The following is an 18378-nucleotide window of genomic DNA, read 5'->3' on the forward strand; positions in this document are numbered from 1 at the left end:
TCCACTATTACGCGTGCTCATACTTTTACCTACACATCCTACCGGTTTTTATTTTCCGTTTAAGCTCGCGATTGCTCGGACGTATGTATAACGTGTGTGTGTGTGTGTGTGTGTGTGTAGATGCCTACGTGCAAACACAAAGAGACTGTTAAATAATAAGATCGTTCGGTTTTTTTCTTTTTAATATTCCCATAAAATACTTGCTGCGTGTCAAAACGCATTCGTGTGACGACATATATATAATAACAATTATACCTACGTTTGTATACCCACCACCACCGTGAAAAACTCATCATAGTTATTGAAATATATATTGTTGAAATTGTGTTCGGCAAATGAATTTTAGACAAATAATAATATTAACTATCCACCGTTTACGTTTTTCAATTTGACGAAATTCCACCGATTTTTTTCTTTAAGTGATGCCATAAGGTAACGCCAATGTTTAACGTACAAATATATATTATTGGATAATGACATAATATAATATTATGTATTGGACAATTATACTCATCCTATGAAATTATTAACGACCACGCGACGAGTGAAACAACAGTTAAGTGTCAGCTGATTTAGTATTTTAGTTGAATATTCATTATAATTTATAACAATCTTTAGGCATTATATTTAAATATTATTCATGTACGATTTGCTTCATAAATTTAAGCTTATGGACATTAACGTCGTATTCAGATGTTTATTTATTTAAAAGCGTATATTTTCACATTTATTTAGTTATTTAAATCCGAAGTATATTATTATTTACGTACTGATACCGTTAAACATGTCTCATTTATTCTTTCGACACAACAGTTAATGAATGCATATAAAATAATTTTACACCTGGAAAAATTGTATCGTTGCGTCAATACGGATAAACAAAAAGATGATTTAAACTTTCGGTGTCCAGAATCACGTTGACATTAATTTAAATTTGTGAGAGACTGTGTATAGACCTTAACGTTCTTAGAGTTAACTTCTTCTTCATCTGGCTCTTAATACTCTTTAAAAATTTTCACCGCCATCACCGCCATCGCTAAATCCCTCCATCTTTCTCTGTTTTTAGCTAGTTCTCTCCACTCTTGAACTCCCATTCTGTTCAGGTCCTCTTCCACTACATCTAACCATCTTTTCCTTGGTCACCCTCGCAGTATTTTCCCAGTCGGCTTCCACTCCAGGACTACTCTGTTTATATCGTCCTCACTACGTCATCACATGTGACACTTACTAACACAAATTAATTTTTTTTTTCATTAACTTATCCAACTTTGATTATATTCTCAAATCATGGTAATCAACCAATAGATAACTGTAATTATTCTAAATTCACTTAATTCAAGATTGTTTTCCAAATAATGCTTGTGGTATATCAGCATTTCAGAATGTATAATAATTTTAATATGTACCACTATCTTTCAAAGTGAGACAAGTTCCCTAGAAACATTGTGTCCACGGATCCTATTCGATCTTTTATTTCGAATTCGATTTTTTCATTACATTAAAAATACCCATGTCAACTATTTTTTAATATTAAATTTCAATAAGTTTACACTTCAGACAAATGTCCACGTTACATAAATCTAATTAATTTATATACCTATGGCACATTTTTAATCACACATCATTATTTACAACATCATGTTTATACGTTAAAAATAAAAATAAAAATTCAACATAACCAGTTTCGTGTTGTTGGACGTAAAATCAATCTTTGAACACGTCCTATCCGAGACAATCGTGTTTACAGGAAACCTACCCATCTATTGAGTATGTTTTTTTTTTTAACAAAAAGGGGTTGTCGGTTCTCATAATATGACTCATACTCAAACAATAATAGTTATAAAAATATCTATAAACAGTCCTATATGTGTGCTGTTACCATATACTGTATATGTTATGAGATTATCATATGTTATTCTTTTCAGAAAATAATTACCGATTTTATTTTGTTTACGGTTGCTTAAATTTCAATCTAGTTTGGTGTTTGAGACACCACCCACCCCAACCTTCGTACACGGGGTATTAACGATATAGAAATAACGTAGGTACCCATATAATAAGCGAGAGATACTAAAAAACACACACACAATATTACACTCATTATTTGTGGTCCTTTTATTTGGCTGGTCTTTAAATCAGTTATGTTGCTTTATTACAAGTATGCACGTTATTTTATAACGTTCTCATATCGTATATATATATATATACAATATGCTTAATACTCATTTAACATTATGTACACTTTATATTATGTTTAACGTTAAATCCTTATACAATATACACTTTCGAGTAGAAGTACCTACATTTTTATTTTACTTTATTTCATTCCGAGTGATTCTCCAACCATGTTCCATCTTTGGTTTTTATCCTATAATCATACATTTTCAAGTAGGTAGGTTCCTATTGAATAGCCATATTTTTAAATAAATTGTATTAACCATTTTAGGAGTATCCTGTATAGTGGTACAAATACCTTTTTTCCAAATGATAAACTTTATATTATCTGTACATTTTCAAATAAATTTTTTTTTTTTTTTAAATATTGATGCATTTAAATCTAGATTAGGATGATTTGTTGCTGAGTTCTTAATATGTGTAATGTGTATATAGGTATACTAAACGTAATAGCCCTAGTAAAATGGTTTTACATTAAATATAAAATAGATGTTTTGTCTAGTAGTTATAACACTCAAACAATTTATATAATTTATAAAATTATTTTTATGCTTTAATACACTTACTTAAATTTTAATAACTCCAAAACTTTTCGTACGAATTTCGATTAAGATGCATCAACATTTTCAAAAACATAACTTACTTTTAAATCTCAAAATGTCTCATTTGAAAAAATATAAATGTACTGTCATAGGACAAATCAGTAAAAAAATCTTCGTATTAGAAAATTTGGTGCTGGTGTTTAGGAAAATGAAAATTCCAGAATTGTATTGTATGAATAAAATCATAAGGTATGCCAAAGAAAAACCGGGATGAATATACTTGATGAATCACTCGGTATATCTTGTACCAGTTGTACCCATTGACCATTAACACGCAAGTCCAGAAATAATAAAATGATTAATCAAACCGATGGGCATCTGTCTAAAACGAGTTTCGTTAGTGTTCATATTATAATATATAAGCGACCATTATCGCATTTTTATAGGAGTGTACTTGAGATTCATGTAGCTAACTTATATACAACTAGTTAGGGCTTCTAAAAATACGCTTTGCGGTCAACTTCACAAACAGACAACAGCCAAGCACGTAGGTACACACGGGGGGGGGGGGGGGGGTGTTTTGGGTGTTCAAACACCCTTACGAAATATTTGGTTTTTGTATAGTTATTTATTTATTCTATTTTAATGTTAATTGTTATATTATATTTTAATAAACTGGTATAATATTACATTGTGTTTGTTAAAAAACTGGCCAAAGTAAAATAAAAATGTTCTACTTTACAATAACTGATTTTCGAAAACAACTCCCCTCCCTAAAAAAAAACAAACTTTTTCTGCGTATACGTCACTGGCAACAGCTGTCAGTTATCCATTTTTTTTCGAGCGAACTCACACACACAAACAGTTATACATACGTATACCTATAAAATATTGTCGTTATTACTTCAAAGGCAGTATTCCGCATACATCCGGGTGTGAACAAGACATGTAAGTGTAAGGTGTATATTTTATATGATACAGGTATTTGCGCGTGTATCTGATGTGTACTACTACAATCCTATGATTGCGTATTTTTTCCGTTTCTTTTAACGATTCAGTGGTGGTATTAGACACGTTTTTTAATATTATTTATTTTTTAGAAACATTTTCCGATGGATAAAATTCATCACTACGTTTACTTTATTACGGTACCCAGATAATCGTGTTTTAGGCCCATTTTTCTAATCCGCAAGACTTGTTTTGGATAATAATAAAATATAATGTATAGTAATAGCGGACATAACAACATATGCATGCGTCGTGGAAACCAGTTAGCCGTGGCCGCCGAAGGCTGTGCCCGGACACTGTGTGATATCGCCGCCGCACAAGACCTTCTGGAAATGTCAATAACCCACTTACCATACACGTAGCATTGCAGATATAAGAGCTGGAACCCGTAGTTAAAGTCCTTTGGGTCGACGATAGTACAGCCCGCAATCGATATAATATAATAGACGACTGACTGCTTTTATTTTCCTCAAGAAAAAAAAACCCCAATAAATTTGAATGGTATAGCATCGATTATCGTAACGAAAAAAATCGTTCTTGGCCGTGTTGAATTATTTTGTAAGTACATATATAGCCTTAGTGTTAGTCTCTGATCAAAAGCACATGCACGTTTTTTCGAATTTTAATATACGCATAAATGATATGTACGCGTTTCAAAATAATATAGGTTCCTATATTATAATTATCATCGTTACTCCATGATAATATCAATTTAATAATACGCTGCTTACGTTACGTTGTATCTATCGCTTAATATTTCCCTACAATGAATCTTTTTTTTACAACGTCGTATTATTGTTTATATTATATTATGTACCAATTATACCTAAAATAAATAGTAGAGTCTACTAAGTAGACCGTTCCTGTGTAAACGTATTTAAAACGCGCAAATAAATATATATGAAACGAGTGCGGATGTAATAGGTATATCATATTATATCGGTGGAGTATACAGGTAGCATATTGTTATTAAATGTTATACATTACAGTTAATCATACGCGTAATGAATAGTCCGTAGTTGTATCATTACTTATTATTATTATTATTATTATTATGGTTTAACCATTAGAAAAAAAAATAAGATGCTATAGATAGGCTAGATCAGTAGCGTACCCAGGGGGGGGGGGGCTTAGGGGGCTTCAGCCCCCCCCCCCTCATTGACCGTGTTTTGGAATATATTTTATATTATAAAAGACAGTACAAACCATGATATTTCTAAAAAACGGTATTGAATACAACGTATTATCTTTAGTAACAATGACCTACAGTATATAAGTAAAACATAAACGTTACGTTTATTATAGTACCGAATACCGATATAGATTTAGCCCCCCCCCCCCCATTCAAAAATTCTGGGTACGCCACTGGGCTAGATGTTGCGTACTTAGTTAATGAACACAATACAGTTAGTACGGTTAGGTTAGGTACCTAACCTCTTTAAAATGCGAATTTTGAAAAATCCTTCCTAAGTGATCTCTTTCGTGGTGGTACGAAGGTACAATGGAAATGTCAAGTTTCTATAGCCATCATAATAAATTTAGGCTCTGTTGGTCAATCAGTAAGCCAGTCAAAACATGTTTGATTATATACATATATATATACCTATGGTGTGAATAATCCATAGATTCTATAATGTTAGTGTTCTGCAGTTTAGGATTATTGATGTCTGAGAAACACATTTTATGATCAGAATTTGATGATGTTTAGTATATCGGTTATCGGTATGATGGTCTCTTCTAGAAAATCGACACATAAACATTTCGTAGGGATTCTTACAATACTATATGTATATCGTATATATTAGGTATATCCCGTATATTACCTACCTCTCTCCTAACCGTTCGGCCACGTACATTGATAACACATGATGACTTTTTATTTCCGACGACGGCGGAGATGATGGGAGATCGCGAGGCCGAGAAATAACAGGAATAAGTACCTATTACCTACACATACTGTACAGTGTACACTCACGTACACGATATAATATTATTCATAACATTAAAATGCGTAAACAGCGGGTGGCCTTTTTTTATTTATCGTCGTTATTCGTTCTTTAAAACGTGAACCGCGGGCACGCACGACGATAATATTATGTTCTGAAACAATAATATTATACGTATTATCACAGCAGTCGATGATGTCGGAAGAATTAAATTACCACCTGTATGCATCATTATAATATTATGTGACGGTATAATGCTCATATATGTTATTGCGCCGGGTGTGACAAGTTAACTCAGAATCCTGGGTTCGACCTTTTAAACATCGTATAATGATTTAATATAATATAACTAACCCATTATATATATTATACTGCAGTGGGATTCGCCATATTTGCGAACCGTCCGTTTTATCCCTTAATAATGATGCGTTTATTCAAATGCCTATAGTTCTTAAAGTTTTTAGGTTTTTTTAAATCATATCATATTAAGAATTTTTGTAGAATTTTTTTTCAAATTAATATCTTACCATCTTCTTTTACTACATAAATTGTTTCAACAGAAGATTTGTTTTTAATTGTTTATGTATCTAAATCGGAATTTAAACGATAAGTTACTGTGAGTAAACAAACTTTATGTTGTTATACTAATAAATAATAATAATAACATAATCATTTAAAATAAATTGTTTTACATGGAGGCGTTAAAAATATTTGTTATGTTGAGTCAAGGTGAGTTTACGGAGTTTATATGAGTACCTACTTATGATACTATCCGAACATTTTTACAAATTATTGTAATAAATAACTCTTATTCATTGATAGTACTATTTAATAGTTTCTATAACGTTAAAATCATCAACTAGCTTTCAATATATTTTAAATATTAATATTTATTAAATTATCAAACCTATTATCACAAACTTTTATTCTTTGTTGGTTCTTAAAGTTTAATAACTCAGAAACTTCTTGTTTTAAACCCGAATTATATAAACATTAGAAAATTAACTAAAATTCTAAACATTTATTAATTTGCAGGTTCGTATATCATAACTAAAAAAAAAATGCTCTGCTTAATATTTTACTCAGTAAAAAAAGGCTGTTTTTATTCAAGTTCATATTAAAATTCAAAAAATTTTAATATTCTAAATATAATTTTCAAGTGTAATCATAAATTCCAAACACTAGAATTTAAATAAAATATCCATATTATATCAATGTAAAAAAATGGGGATGTATACATGGTTGGCAGAGGCGTGGTCAAGTGGGGTTCACGGGATTTGAACTCCACCAACATGGTAATTATGTATATATTGTATAATAGTATAAGTAATATTATGTATAACACCTATATTTTATATTACCTATTAAATTGATCTATTAAAAAATATGAAGTCAACCATCTTTCCCCCCATAAAAAATCCTAAGCACGCCTCTAATGGTTGAGAATGGTGAATCTCTTTGTATTTCAGTGGGCTGCAGTGTTTGGGTGTATTTCGTGTGCTTCTTAATATATTATACCATGTAATATGTATATTAGGTGTCTGGGGTCTACTAGCCGTATGCCGCGCGAAGCAATATCACTGACCAACTGTACTGTTATTAACGAATTGTTATTCAAATAAACGCACCTGCAATGGTACAGTATATGATGTTTACTATACAATGTAATGTATTATGTACCATTTCATAAAATTATGATTTCGAGATACAGGTGCTAAAACTTCACTACTCTCACGCCTCCTCTGCAGATGTGTCTTCATAATTATTATTGTACATCTTAACCCGGTAACGTAGTATTATATATTTTTAATAGAACAAAAACTATGCTGTATAATATAATTGTATATTTATAATTTATATTTATTTCGTGGTATTGATCTTCGAAGTCAGGATATCGAGCACCAGGCCCCTTTATCTTTGGAGAAGTTTTTGTTCCCGGAATAATCTGTCACTTTGTATTCACTTACGGGGGTGAAAACGTTAACTCTTGTTCGGGTTGTTAATAATTTTAATGTTGAAATATACGTACGATTAACGTATTTCATTAGTTTTGCGCAGTAGTGATATCATAACCAATGAGGTTCATCCTAGGTGCGATTATTGCTAGTTGAAAACATGTTTCATATACTATATGAAATGACGCTGCTGCAGTAGTGGAATATCTGCTTAACTATTTGTTTTATTATATTTTACACGGATTGGGTTGGTAGAGAAATTGGAAGATGAAAGAAATAATTGTAAATAATCTCGTGATCGACGACGTGGTCAAACGACGCTAATCAGACACCGCGCTATTTAATAATAAGCACTCACGGAAGTCACCGACTGACCGATTGAGAGATAGACAACGGAAATCACTGTGGTTTGTGCGTATTTTATTGATGAGTGATTAAACGTGGACTGCGGACGATACGATCGATTGCTTTCTATAATCTTTATCATTGATAACTGTTTACGGTATACCTATTCGTAAATTTCCAATCGGGATAAGTGTGAAGGAAATGCGGTCATCTCCATCTCCGCGACTTTTTCATGTCGTGCAACAGTCATTCGATTCTCGATCAAAAACCCATTTTTTCATCGCTGTTTGCAATAAAATGCGTCGATAATACTTCGCGGTGAAACGATTCGTCATAAATAATACATTTTGCATTTTATTGTTATAGACGAAATGCATATAAATGCGCCGTTTACCTATATATGTCTTATAATTTGAATGATTACGTGTCTTCAAATAATAAAACACCTCAATACTCATTTCATATTCTTCGCTTTCAAGTAATATCGCGACTAAAGAATATAAGGATGGAGTTTACGAATAAAAACAATAATAATATTATATTAACACTGTTGTATAGACCTAAAAACGATCAAGTGTAATATTTTACCATGTGCGGTGTTGAATTGCAAAAGTTCGGATTTTGGTTTGGGATCTATACACGATATATTCAATTAAAATTATCGACTTTTCTAAAAAAAAAAAAAAAGTCCGCGATATTACACTATACCTATATTGTTATGTGTGCGGCTGGAACTTTAGAGTTCTTTAATATCGGCAGATCGTATGAGACTGCTTTTCGTAGTGCGCGTGTCGCACGAGTCGCGTTTTATAGGTATTTACTTAAACCTTATTACACTGGTACGACCGAACGTACACATTAAATTATTTTAATATACTGCAAGAAACACCTGTTATATTATATTATTATGCACATATGCGTGTTCGAAATACACGGATAATGATATTAATTATACATCATTATAGGTACGCCGGGCACGTACCTATAATACATATGACGTATTATAATGATAATGACTAATAACACCATATTATATTATAATATAATGATAATAATAACGACGACGCCAGCGAATATAAAAAAAAATAAATATTTTTTTAAACAACCCGACGCGTAACGGTTTTCTCGTATTATGGGGTTTTATAATATAATATTTTAATATATATTGCGCTCGCATTAGTGAGAAATTATTATCATTGTGAAAGCACATAATAATATCACAATATAACATTATGCGATGTTCGTTCGGGAGGAACGAAACGAAATTTTTCTATCTAATCCATCAATTTGATTATTATTATTATTATTAGGTGACGAATAGGCCACGGCTGACGGGCTGAGTGCAAAAACTTAATTTATGTGACAATAAAATGTGTATAATCGCGAGTCTTCGGAAAATCAATTTCGTATCGGTGGATTTCGCTGGCCGTACACTTAATATTTTTATTCACACCGTGTAAACCGCACCTACGCATATTATTCTCTATACTTGTCGTGTTTATTATTTATCTCGTCCGATCGGAAGCCGTTTCTCTGTTCGAAGGAGACTCGACCGATACGACGATTTCCTCGCTACTGAGACGGTAGACGCACGGGCAATAATAATATTCAAATAATAATAATCACCTCTTTGCTTAAATCCGACTTACACCGCCGTCGGAAAGATTTTCCCGCGATTTTCGTAATTCGAAGCACTACCTAACTTACGCATTTTTTTGATTTTGATTTGGATAGAATTTGGATAGCTGAAAATCAATGAAAAAAAATTATAAATATTTGGTTACGCATTGTATTTTATATACACACAATAATAGTAGGAACAGGCGCGTAATTAAGGGGGACGAAGAGGATATATCTCCCCAAAACTTTTGTTTTACTGCAGCTAAAATGTTATATTCGGTGGGGTAGGTTACTGTACAAGGCTTACAGATTTTGCTTAAATCCCCCCCCCCAATCCAAATTCCTAATTGCACTACCTACTGAGTAGGAGCTTATCTATAGTATACTTTTTTAATTTTGGCCAGTAAACGGCCAAGTACAATCGTGCAGGTTACCTAAACCGATGAGAGGTTAAACTGGAATAGTGATAAAAAATATGTATGAGTCGTCGTCAAAGACTATCATCCTGTCGTTGGTGTTCGGTACGCGCGGAAGGAATAAATCGCAGCGGTTGCAGCGTCGAAAGTCGCGACTACAAACCGTTAAGTCGTCCCAGTAGGCCGCTGCTCGTATATTACATTATATTATTATGATTATAGTATAGTATAGTATAGTATAGTGGCACGTCGATAATTCTCTCTGCGGAGGCTCTCCACAGCCTCCAGTGCAGTAAAAACAGTCGTATTATATTATACGGCTACTCGTACTATATATATAATATATATATATACATAATATATACATACGACGTACCTACCCATACACATAATGTATATCCGATATTCGTGTATGCCTATTATACGAGTATAAACATTCCCTGCGTATACACAACACACACACACACACACACGATGTATATAATATTAAGGAAAGGCCGGTGGGGAGGAGATAAGGTGTTTTTCTCCATTCGGTTGTACCGTCACGGAGGCGGCGACGGCGGCGGCCCATGGTAGAGGTGAAAGAGAGTTCGAAGAAATACCCAAGGCGCAGGTATTATGCTATGTTCTCTTTCTCATTATTATTTTTATTATTTTTTTTTTTATGTTTTATTTCTTGTTTGTTCAAAACCTGTTTCGTACCGGGCTATAGGAGTCTGTGCGCCGCCATCCCCACCGTCCTCCCAACTTCCCCCTCTGCCGCAACATCACAGGACCGATTCTTACATCCATTCGCCGCATATACGAGTATGTATATATATTTATATATCATCGTGTGTACAGGTATACGGTATATATATGTATATATACACGAGTCGGGTGATCTCGTATACGGTGCGCGTATGTGTGGCCCTGGACAGGTGTATATAATGGCAGATACGAAAAACATCGATGTCGTCTCTCCATATAGTTACTGCCGTCGCTGCTGTTCTGGAGCGCAACATCGATGTTTCCCGTATGCAGCACTCTGCGCGTATATATTATTATTACTATTATTATTACACCACCGAACGTTCGTTTTCTTTTTTCGGGGGCGGGGAACTGCAATTCAGTATATTATTGTGTAGAATGTATATATAAAAGGTCCGTTAATGCACTCCGAAAAGGTCTGTCCGCAGCAGACTCATATCGGTATGCACGCTGCGATTATGCTGCAAGACGAAAAAACGAGAAACGATTCAATGAACGGAGTGAAAAATTCGAATCTATAATATCGGCAGTGGAAGAAACGACGAAAAAACATTAAATCTGTCGCAAAATTGTTGCGCGCCAAATGTTCGACACATCTGCAATGCGTTTAACAATATATATATAAATATATATATGTATCATAAATGCTCGTGACAATTATTATTATATAACAATAATTATAACATAATACCTATGTTGGTATGAGTATTGTGAAATTGTATACTTACAGAACTCTGCAGACTTAATAACTAAATTAATATTTTAATGAAAATATCCATTCGATTTCGTACAATACAAAGTACTTCGGGTTTAGTACGGGTTGAAATATACGTGCGTGGAAATGAACAATATAGGATTTGATTTTATGATTACAGAAAACATTTTTAAATATAATATATAATATATAAATATATATATATACATTTCAATTCGGCGAATAACTCACGCACGATAAATAGGCATAACCCTATAAAACAACATATATTTCCATCGCGTTGTTTGAATTAACATTTAAATCGTTTTTTAGTGTTAGAAATCGTTTTCGATTACTTTTTTATTTATGCCGTAATGCGCACCGTGCACATAATATAACAATACACACATCACACATTCTCTTCTCATTCATAAACGTAGTTTATTAAATTATATATATTTGTTAAGTACAATTCTTTATCTGTTTTACTTTAATAAATAAACGGAATTTATTTCTTTACATTCATAATATTATATTCATATATAGGTAAACATTTTAAAAGGTATAAGACCTGAAGGATCTTCACGAAGATTTCGGTGCATAGTATATGCACTGCGTACACAATGTTCATTCAATAATTGTGCTTGTCGCCGACCTATAACGTGTAGAACACATGCAATAACATGCAATAATATAATATAATAGGACGTAATATAATATTGTTATTCATTTATTCAACGCATTTTGTAAATAATATTTATATAATTATATAACATTATGTTATATTGCTATTAACATATTATATAGGCACGTCATGCTGATGAAGTTATATATTTATAATTATTTTTTATTTTATTGTCTGCTCTGTTCCAACGATTGTTGGTTAAAAAAAATATCAATGAGAATCGTTATTTCAATATTTTATAGGTAGATCTCGATAAATTTATTCGAGCTTTCCGTTCTCGTTATTTATTGCGCGGGAGTTTCTTATTTAAACGAGCCCGCCGATCATAATAAATGCATTTGCCGACTCGCATTATGTACTTTACAACGAACGTATTATAATATATTGTTGTAAATTATTGGTTTGCTCTATTTGTGTATAATAAATATACGGTTTCGCGTGCAACAGAGTAATGTATACTGTGGAATTTATATAATACGTTTTAACATTTTAAATAGATGCATGTGCATGTACATGTGTGTATATAGTTTATACGTACAAGTTCAAAATAATTGGATAAATCTAATTTAAAAAACCACCTTGTCAGAATGGGTAATATACAATATTGTGAAAAAACTGTATTTACTATGTACCTCTATTCATTATATATTTATATATTATGATTTAGGAATATAAGTTATAACATTTATAACATTAACACACCAAATGCACCCCAAAAACACCTTATTCTTTATCAGAATTCAGAAGCAAAAATTAATAACGTATAATCTGAAATATTGTTGAAGACCAAAGTGAGATTATATAGTAATCATACATATTTATCTATGCAACTCTTTTCTATTTACCAAAGTATTTATTTTTTACGTTTTATTCATTTTATTTTTTTCATGAAATACTCTATTAATTATATATTTTAATAAACAAATAATGCAATAAATAATGCAATTTTAGATTCTGAACGTATTAAATTGAAATCGATTAATGTTTTCGCAACGTTGATTGATTATTTATATGCATATATGTTATAATTAAAATCCATGTATACATATATATTATTTTCATGATGGTGTTTAAATGATATTTCAAAATTACAATTAGATATAAGTATTAATACAATTTCATTTTATATTCTGAACGAAGTGATGAATGTATTGATTTTACAATGATGTGTGTGTGTGTACAGCATAACTAGCCGAAATACTGCTTCAATTTCAAACATTGGGGGTGGTTTCCGATGTAAAAGTGAATATCCTTGGTGCATTATAAAAGTAAACATTTTCCAATATATAATAATAATAATATATAATCACTGTAAATACTTGAAATTTTCCCCAAATTTTTATGTTAGTGTTATCTATATACAGTTTAATTTTCACAAATTTTTTTTTTTGAAGTGCCGGTAAAAAAATGCTGGATGATCAAAAAAACTTGAAAATTTAATGCAAGGTTCCTTAAGATTTGTTCTTATTGTACCTAAAAAAACTTAAAAATCGTAAGTCACAACTTTTTTTTATAAGCGTTTATAGTCCAAATTTTTACGAAATCTGTCGAAAATGCGAAAAATGTTGAAAAATCTTAAAATTTTTTGTGTTTATAACTAAGGATTAAAAATACAACACTAAGTTTTCTATTAGTTTTCCTTCAAGTAGCTATAGAGAAAACTCGAAACATCATTATAGGAAAAATTTAAAATTTTTATGAAATAGCGTAACGATAACGATTTATCCTCAAACGATTTAAAATATTTGTAATTATTCAAAATGTCAAAAAGTCGTAGATACTTGAAAATTTTATCAGTTATTTAGATTGGAATTTTCTTTACATGGTTTAATTTTCAAATTATTTTGACTTTTTTTGAGATATTTATAGAAATATAGGCAACTGAAATTTTCAATTTTTCTGAAAATTTTCTTTTGAAGTGTCGATAAAATTTTTTTGGCCCTATCAAAATACTTGAAAATTTAATACAAAGTTCCTCATAAGTTATTCTTATAGTGATAAAAAAATTATAAAAATACATGTTATGATAATTTGTAAATTATTTTAAGCTAGAAATGCATAAAGTATTTTCCTTTTATATCTAAGATTTGAAAATTTAATACAAGGCTCCTAACATATTGTTACAATAGCATTTGAAAAATAAAAGAAATTCATAGTCACAATTTTTTTTATAAGCATTCAAAGTTTGAATTTTGACAAAATACGTAAAAATTACGGCAATGTTCAAATTATCTTAGATAGAACATAGAAATTCATAAAAGTTTTTCTTTTTAATTCTAAGATTTTAAAATTTAATACAAGGTTCCTAACATATTTTTACAACAGCAGTTGCAAAATAAAAGGAATACATAGTCCCAATTTTTTTTAAAAGCATTCGAAGTTTGAGTTTTGACAACATATTATATAAAAATCACGAAAATTCACAAATTATTTTAAGCTATAAATTCATAAAAAAATTTCTTTTTAATTCTAAGATTTGAAAATTTAATACAAGGCTCCTAACATATTTTTATAATTACAGTTGAAAAATAAAAGAAATATATAGTCACAATTTCTTTTTTACAAGCATTTAAATTTAAATTTTGACAACATACGTAAAAATCACGAAAATTCGCAAATTATTTTAAGCTAGAAATTCATAAAAAATTTTCTTTTTAAATCTAAGATTTGAAAATTTTTAATAATCTATAATATATCCTAGACAGATAAACCGTCTCCGTTCAGAATCGTTTTTCGTATACATTGTATACTATACAATGATACTATCATTGTATTCAAATTTAACCTAGCCTAGTCAGAGGTCCACCCCACCCCCAATGTATAGCAAAGCGATACCCATTTACCCGCTTTTTAAATCTATATAGATTATAGATGTTTAAAGAATATGACTTTGCGGTGTGTTACGTATATATACGCGCAATAATTATCTTTTAAACTTAAACTCATTATAGTGCAAATTGTATTATTCAGTTTAGAAGATACGAAATAGGAAACTATTGAATTGAAAAACTCTGAAAATTGTATAGGTACACGTAATTTATTCAACAATCAATTGTTTAAGCAAAATAATATATATATTACATGAGCACTTGTTTTTATTCTCCATCTAAACATTCATCTGAAAAATATAAATTAAATGTTAAACGTATGTATTCGATGATCTAGAAATCCCGTTGTTTCTTTACATTGTTTGTTATCACGACTTTTTTAATATCGAAAATGTATGAAATGTAATATTCACCTGTACGGCTGTACTATTGCTGTGGCATTATAATTATGTATCTCATAAATAAGTTATCGCTGTTGAAACTATCTAGATTTATAGATAACCTATAAGTGTTATAAGTATAGGTAAAATATTCATAAGTGATTGGAGTCGACATTATTAATGTTTTTACATGTCATTTTTCATTTGATACTGTTTGGCGTTTTTGCTATTCCTTGTGACCTTTTGTCTGTTTTTAGGTTTCCATATATTTATCAATCTATCATTCATATATTGATTAAATTATACCAATCGTTCTGGTGGTCTATTCGTTGCAAAATTTTGTAGGTGTACTGTTAATATTACAATAATTGTTAATTTTATAATAAAAAAAATTTGTCCAACATATTTTTTATATTCCATACACCGTCTTTAATGTCTTATTGCCTATAAATTGATGAAATATGTTACATTATTTTTCTTTTTACCGAATTCAATTTAGTTATAGTATAACATATAATAGGTACCTACTATTAAACCATTAGTATACCTAATTGGTTCTATATATTTCTATTTCATAAACTCGTAGATTGTAGATTAGTAGATAACATCTATCGAAACCTGAAAGTTGATAATATTATTGGTTACTCATTGAGCGTTTTCTTTTTTACTATAGTCTTTATATACTCATGTCATTTTATTTGAATAATTTCGAGGACGTGATACCCGCATGTGTTGTCTCCGTCTTACAAGTGCGTAACATGGCAAATTTTATGCTCAGCAGATCACGTTTAACTCCGTTAGTTCAAAAATTAGAATGAATTGACCTCTTGTAAAATTTAAAGGTAAGAATATTATTTAGACGACCTCATGGGCTTTTTAATATATTTTAATTTTGAAGCGAGTTATAAGTATTTTAAGATGTATAAATATTTATAATTTTATATATTTTATAACTCGCTTCAAAATTAAAATTTAGTAAAAAGCCCATGAGGTCGTCTAAATGATATTCTTACCTTTAAATGTTATAAGAGATCAATTCCCTCTAATTTTTTAACTAACGGAGTTAAAAATGATCTGCTGAGCATAAAATTTGCTATGTTACGCACATGTGCAGACGGAGAAAACAAATGCAGGTATCACGTCCTCTAAGACAAATTAACATTACATAGTTTATAGCATGTTTTATATAGTTTTAAATGCAGTTTATTGATATATTCATTTCTACTATAGAACGATTAATGGTTAATATCATAATTTAATGGAGGCATATAGGAAACCAATATAATCATTTTATAATACAAATTACAAGTAATACAATACATAATATATTATATCATAAAGTATAACGTGCGTATGATAAAATATCGTTGTAATATAATATGATAACGTCGAACACTTTAATAATTGTTGTCACATTGCATTGTTGTTTTAGATTCGTACAGCTATGATCAGATTTTATTATTATGTAATTATATCTAAAATGTATCTATATCTCGCACGAAGGCCGTTATCTAAGTATGGGAATTTTTTGTTAAAAAATAGTATTTCTCGTTATAACTACGCATGACGTCGATACAATGGACATAACGTTTTTCGTATTTAAATAATAACATCATTTAATTCGCACACCATCAAGGTGTCATGGAGGTCAAAAGTCGCAACATCGCGGTGTGTTCCGCGGTAAACCGCATTGCCTTTAAGTGCATTACATATAACACTGCAGTAACCATCGTGTACATTATACGCGCACTTACTATGCCTAATAAAACGGTTTCCGGAAAAAACGAAAAATATGAACGAAAAGAATGAAACCGAGAAAGTCGGTATACGGATGACCTTGATTTTGATTAACCCCGCGGTCGGCCGAGTATAGCAGTAAAAATATAGCGAGCAGCGTGGACCGCAGTATAGTAATAACTAGCAGGAGACGACTTGGGATGGAAACGCGACGACCGAGTACCTACCTTATATACCTGCCCGCCGCCGATTTCCTATAACAGTTGTACGTATCTGCCGCCTACCTTTTAGACACGCCAGCGTCGCCGTACGCATATAATATTATCGATAGTTAGCGCCGCCGCCGGTGCTCGATAGTTGAAGAATCCTCCCGCGGTCGTCGGTCCGTCGCCGCCGCCCCGAGCTCTCGCTGGCCGCCGCAGTCCGTGTCCGTCCGCCGCGGAGTGTGATTGTGTCCGTCCGACGTGTCCGTGCGTATAATATTTTGCGTAATTTTTTTTGTGCAGTCGAGTGTGTGTGGTGTAAGTACTTGCAATGAAGTCGGCGACTTCTCGTCGGGCCGCAAAACAAACTTATTAACACGTAATTCGGGCAAGTGATTATTGCGGCGGGAATCGCGATGAGTTGTTGGCGACGGACGATGACCGAGGTCCCTTAGACACACACTTACCCGTATATACAAGGTCGCCGGATTCGGGTGTGATGGCCAGCGTGGGCCATTCCAAGGTGTTCATACTCGATAAATACTTCACGGAGCTTCAAAAGTTCTGGGAGACCGAGATCAAGTTGCAAGGTAACGATATAATTTCGTGATACTGTCGCATTTTATGATGATATTAATGTTATTGTTACTATTATTACCATTATTATTGTCACCGCGAGTCTCAGTGAAATCAAATTTAGCGTTTTTCTGTAGTTTCAATCATTTATCTTATAATAATATGTGCCAACTATTCCTCTTAATCGTGTATTATTGTCGTATTGATTAACATTTCGAGAAACTAGCAACTCCAATCCTACAACCCGTGTTATCTTCGAATAAATTACAGACACGTGTATGTATGTGGTAGACTATTTTAAAATAGGTACACATGTTCATTTAAAAAAGTTGAAATGAAAACACTTGTAAAAAAAAAAACGTTATCCATGAGAGACGAAATTATTATACAACAATATCATCGTTTACCTGGGCGGCACGACAGGTGCCTTAATTTTTATTTAAAAAACGAAAAGGGCACGTCATTGAAAATTATGTCTTAAATTATGTACGTTTGTCCCTACAACAAGGAATAAAGAG

General features: G+C 31.6%; 1 protein-coding gene and 1 non-coding gene across 4 annotated transcripts in view; both read left to right on the forward strand.

Annotated features, from left to right (window-relative positions):
* Nucleotides 1-18378, forward strand: part of dachs (unconventional myosin-IXb-like dachs) — a 70175-nt gene that overhangs the window by 22559 nt on the left and 29238 nt on the right. Inside the window, exon 1 of one of the 3 annotated variants that reach the window (XM_015523203.2) lies at nt 17487-17874. The exons of the other annotated variants lie outside the window; for them this stretch is intronic. Within the exon in view, the coding sequence (XP_015378689.2) occupies nt 17784-17874 (91 nt within the window). The 5' untranslated portion in view covers nt 17487-17783. Of the gene's footprint in view, nt 1-17486; nt 17875-18378 lie in introns of those variants that run through there. 3 annotated transcript variants of the gene reach the window in all.
* Nucleotides 7718-7849, forward strand: LOC149056778 (U4 spliceosomal RNA). The gene has a single exon (XR_016191284.1). It is a non-coding gene; the product is annotated as a U4 spliceosomal RNA (small nuclear RNA).

Source organism: Diuraphis noxia, unplaced genomic scaffold (assembly GCF_037042655.1).
Source record: "Diuraphis noxia isolate RWA-SAM2 unplaced genomic scaffold, SU_Dnox_SAM2 contig0003, whole genome shotgun sequence".
In the NCBI taxonomy this organism is placed as follows: Eukaryota; Metazoa; Arthropoda; class Insecta; order Hemiptera; family Aphididae; genus Diuraphis; species Diuraphis noxia.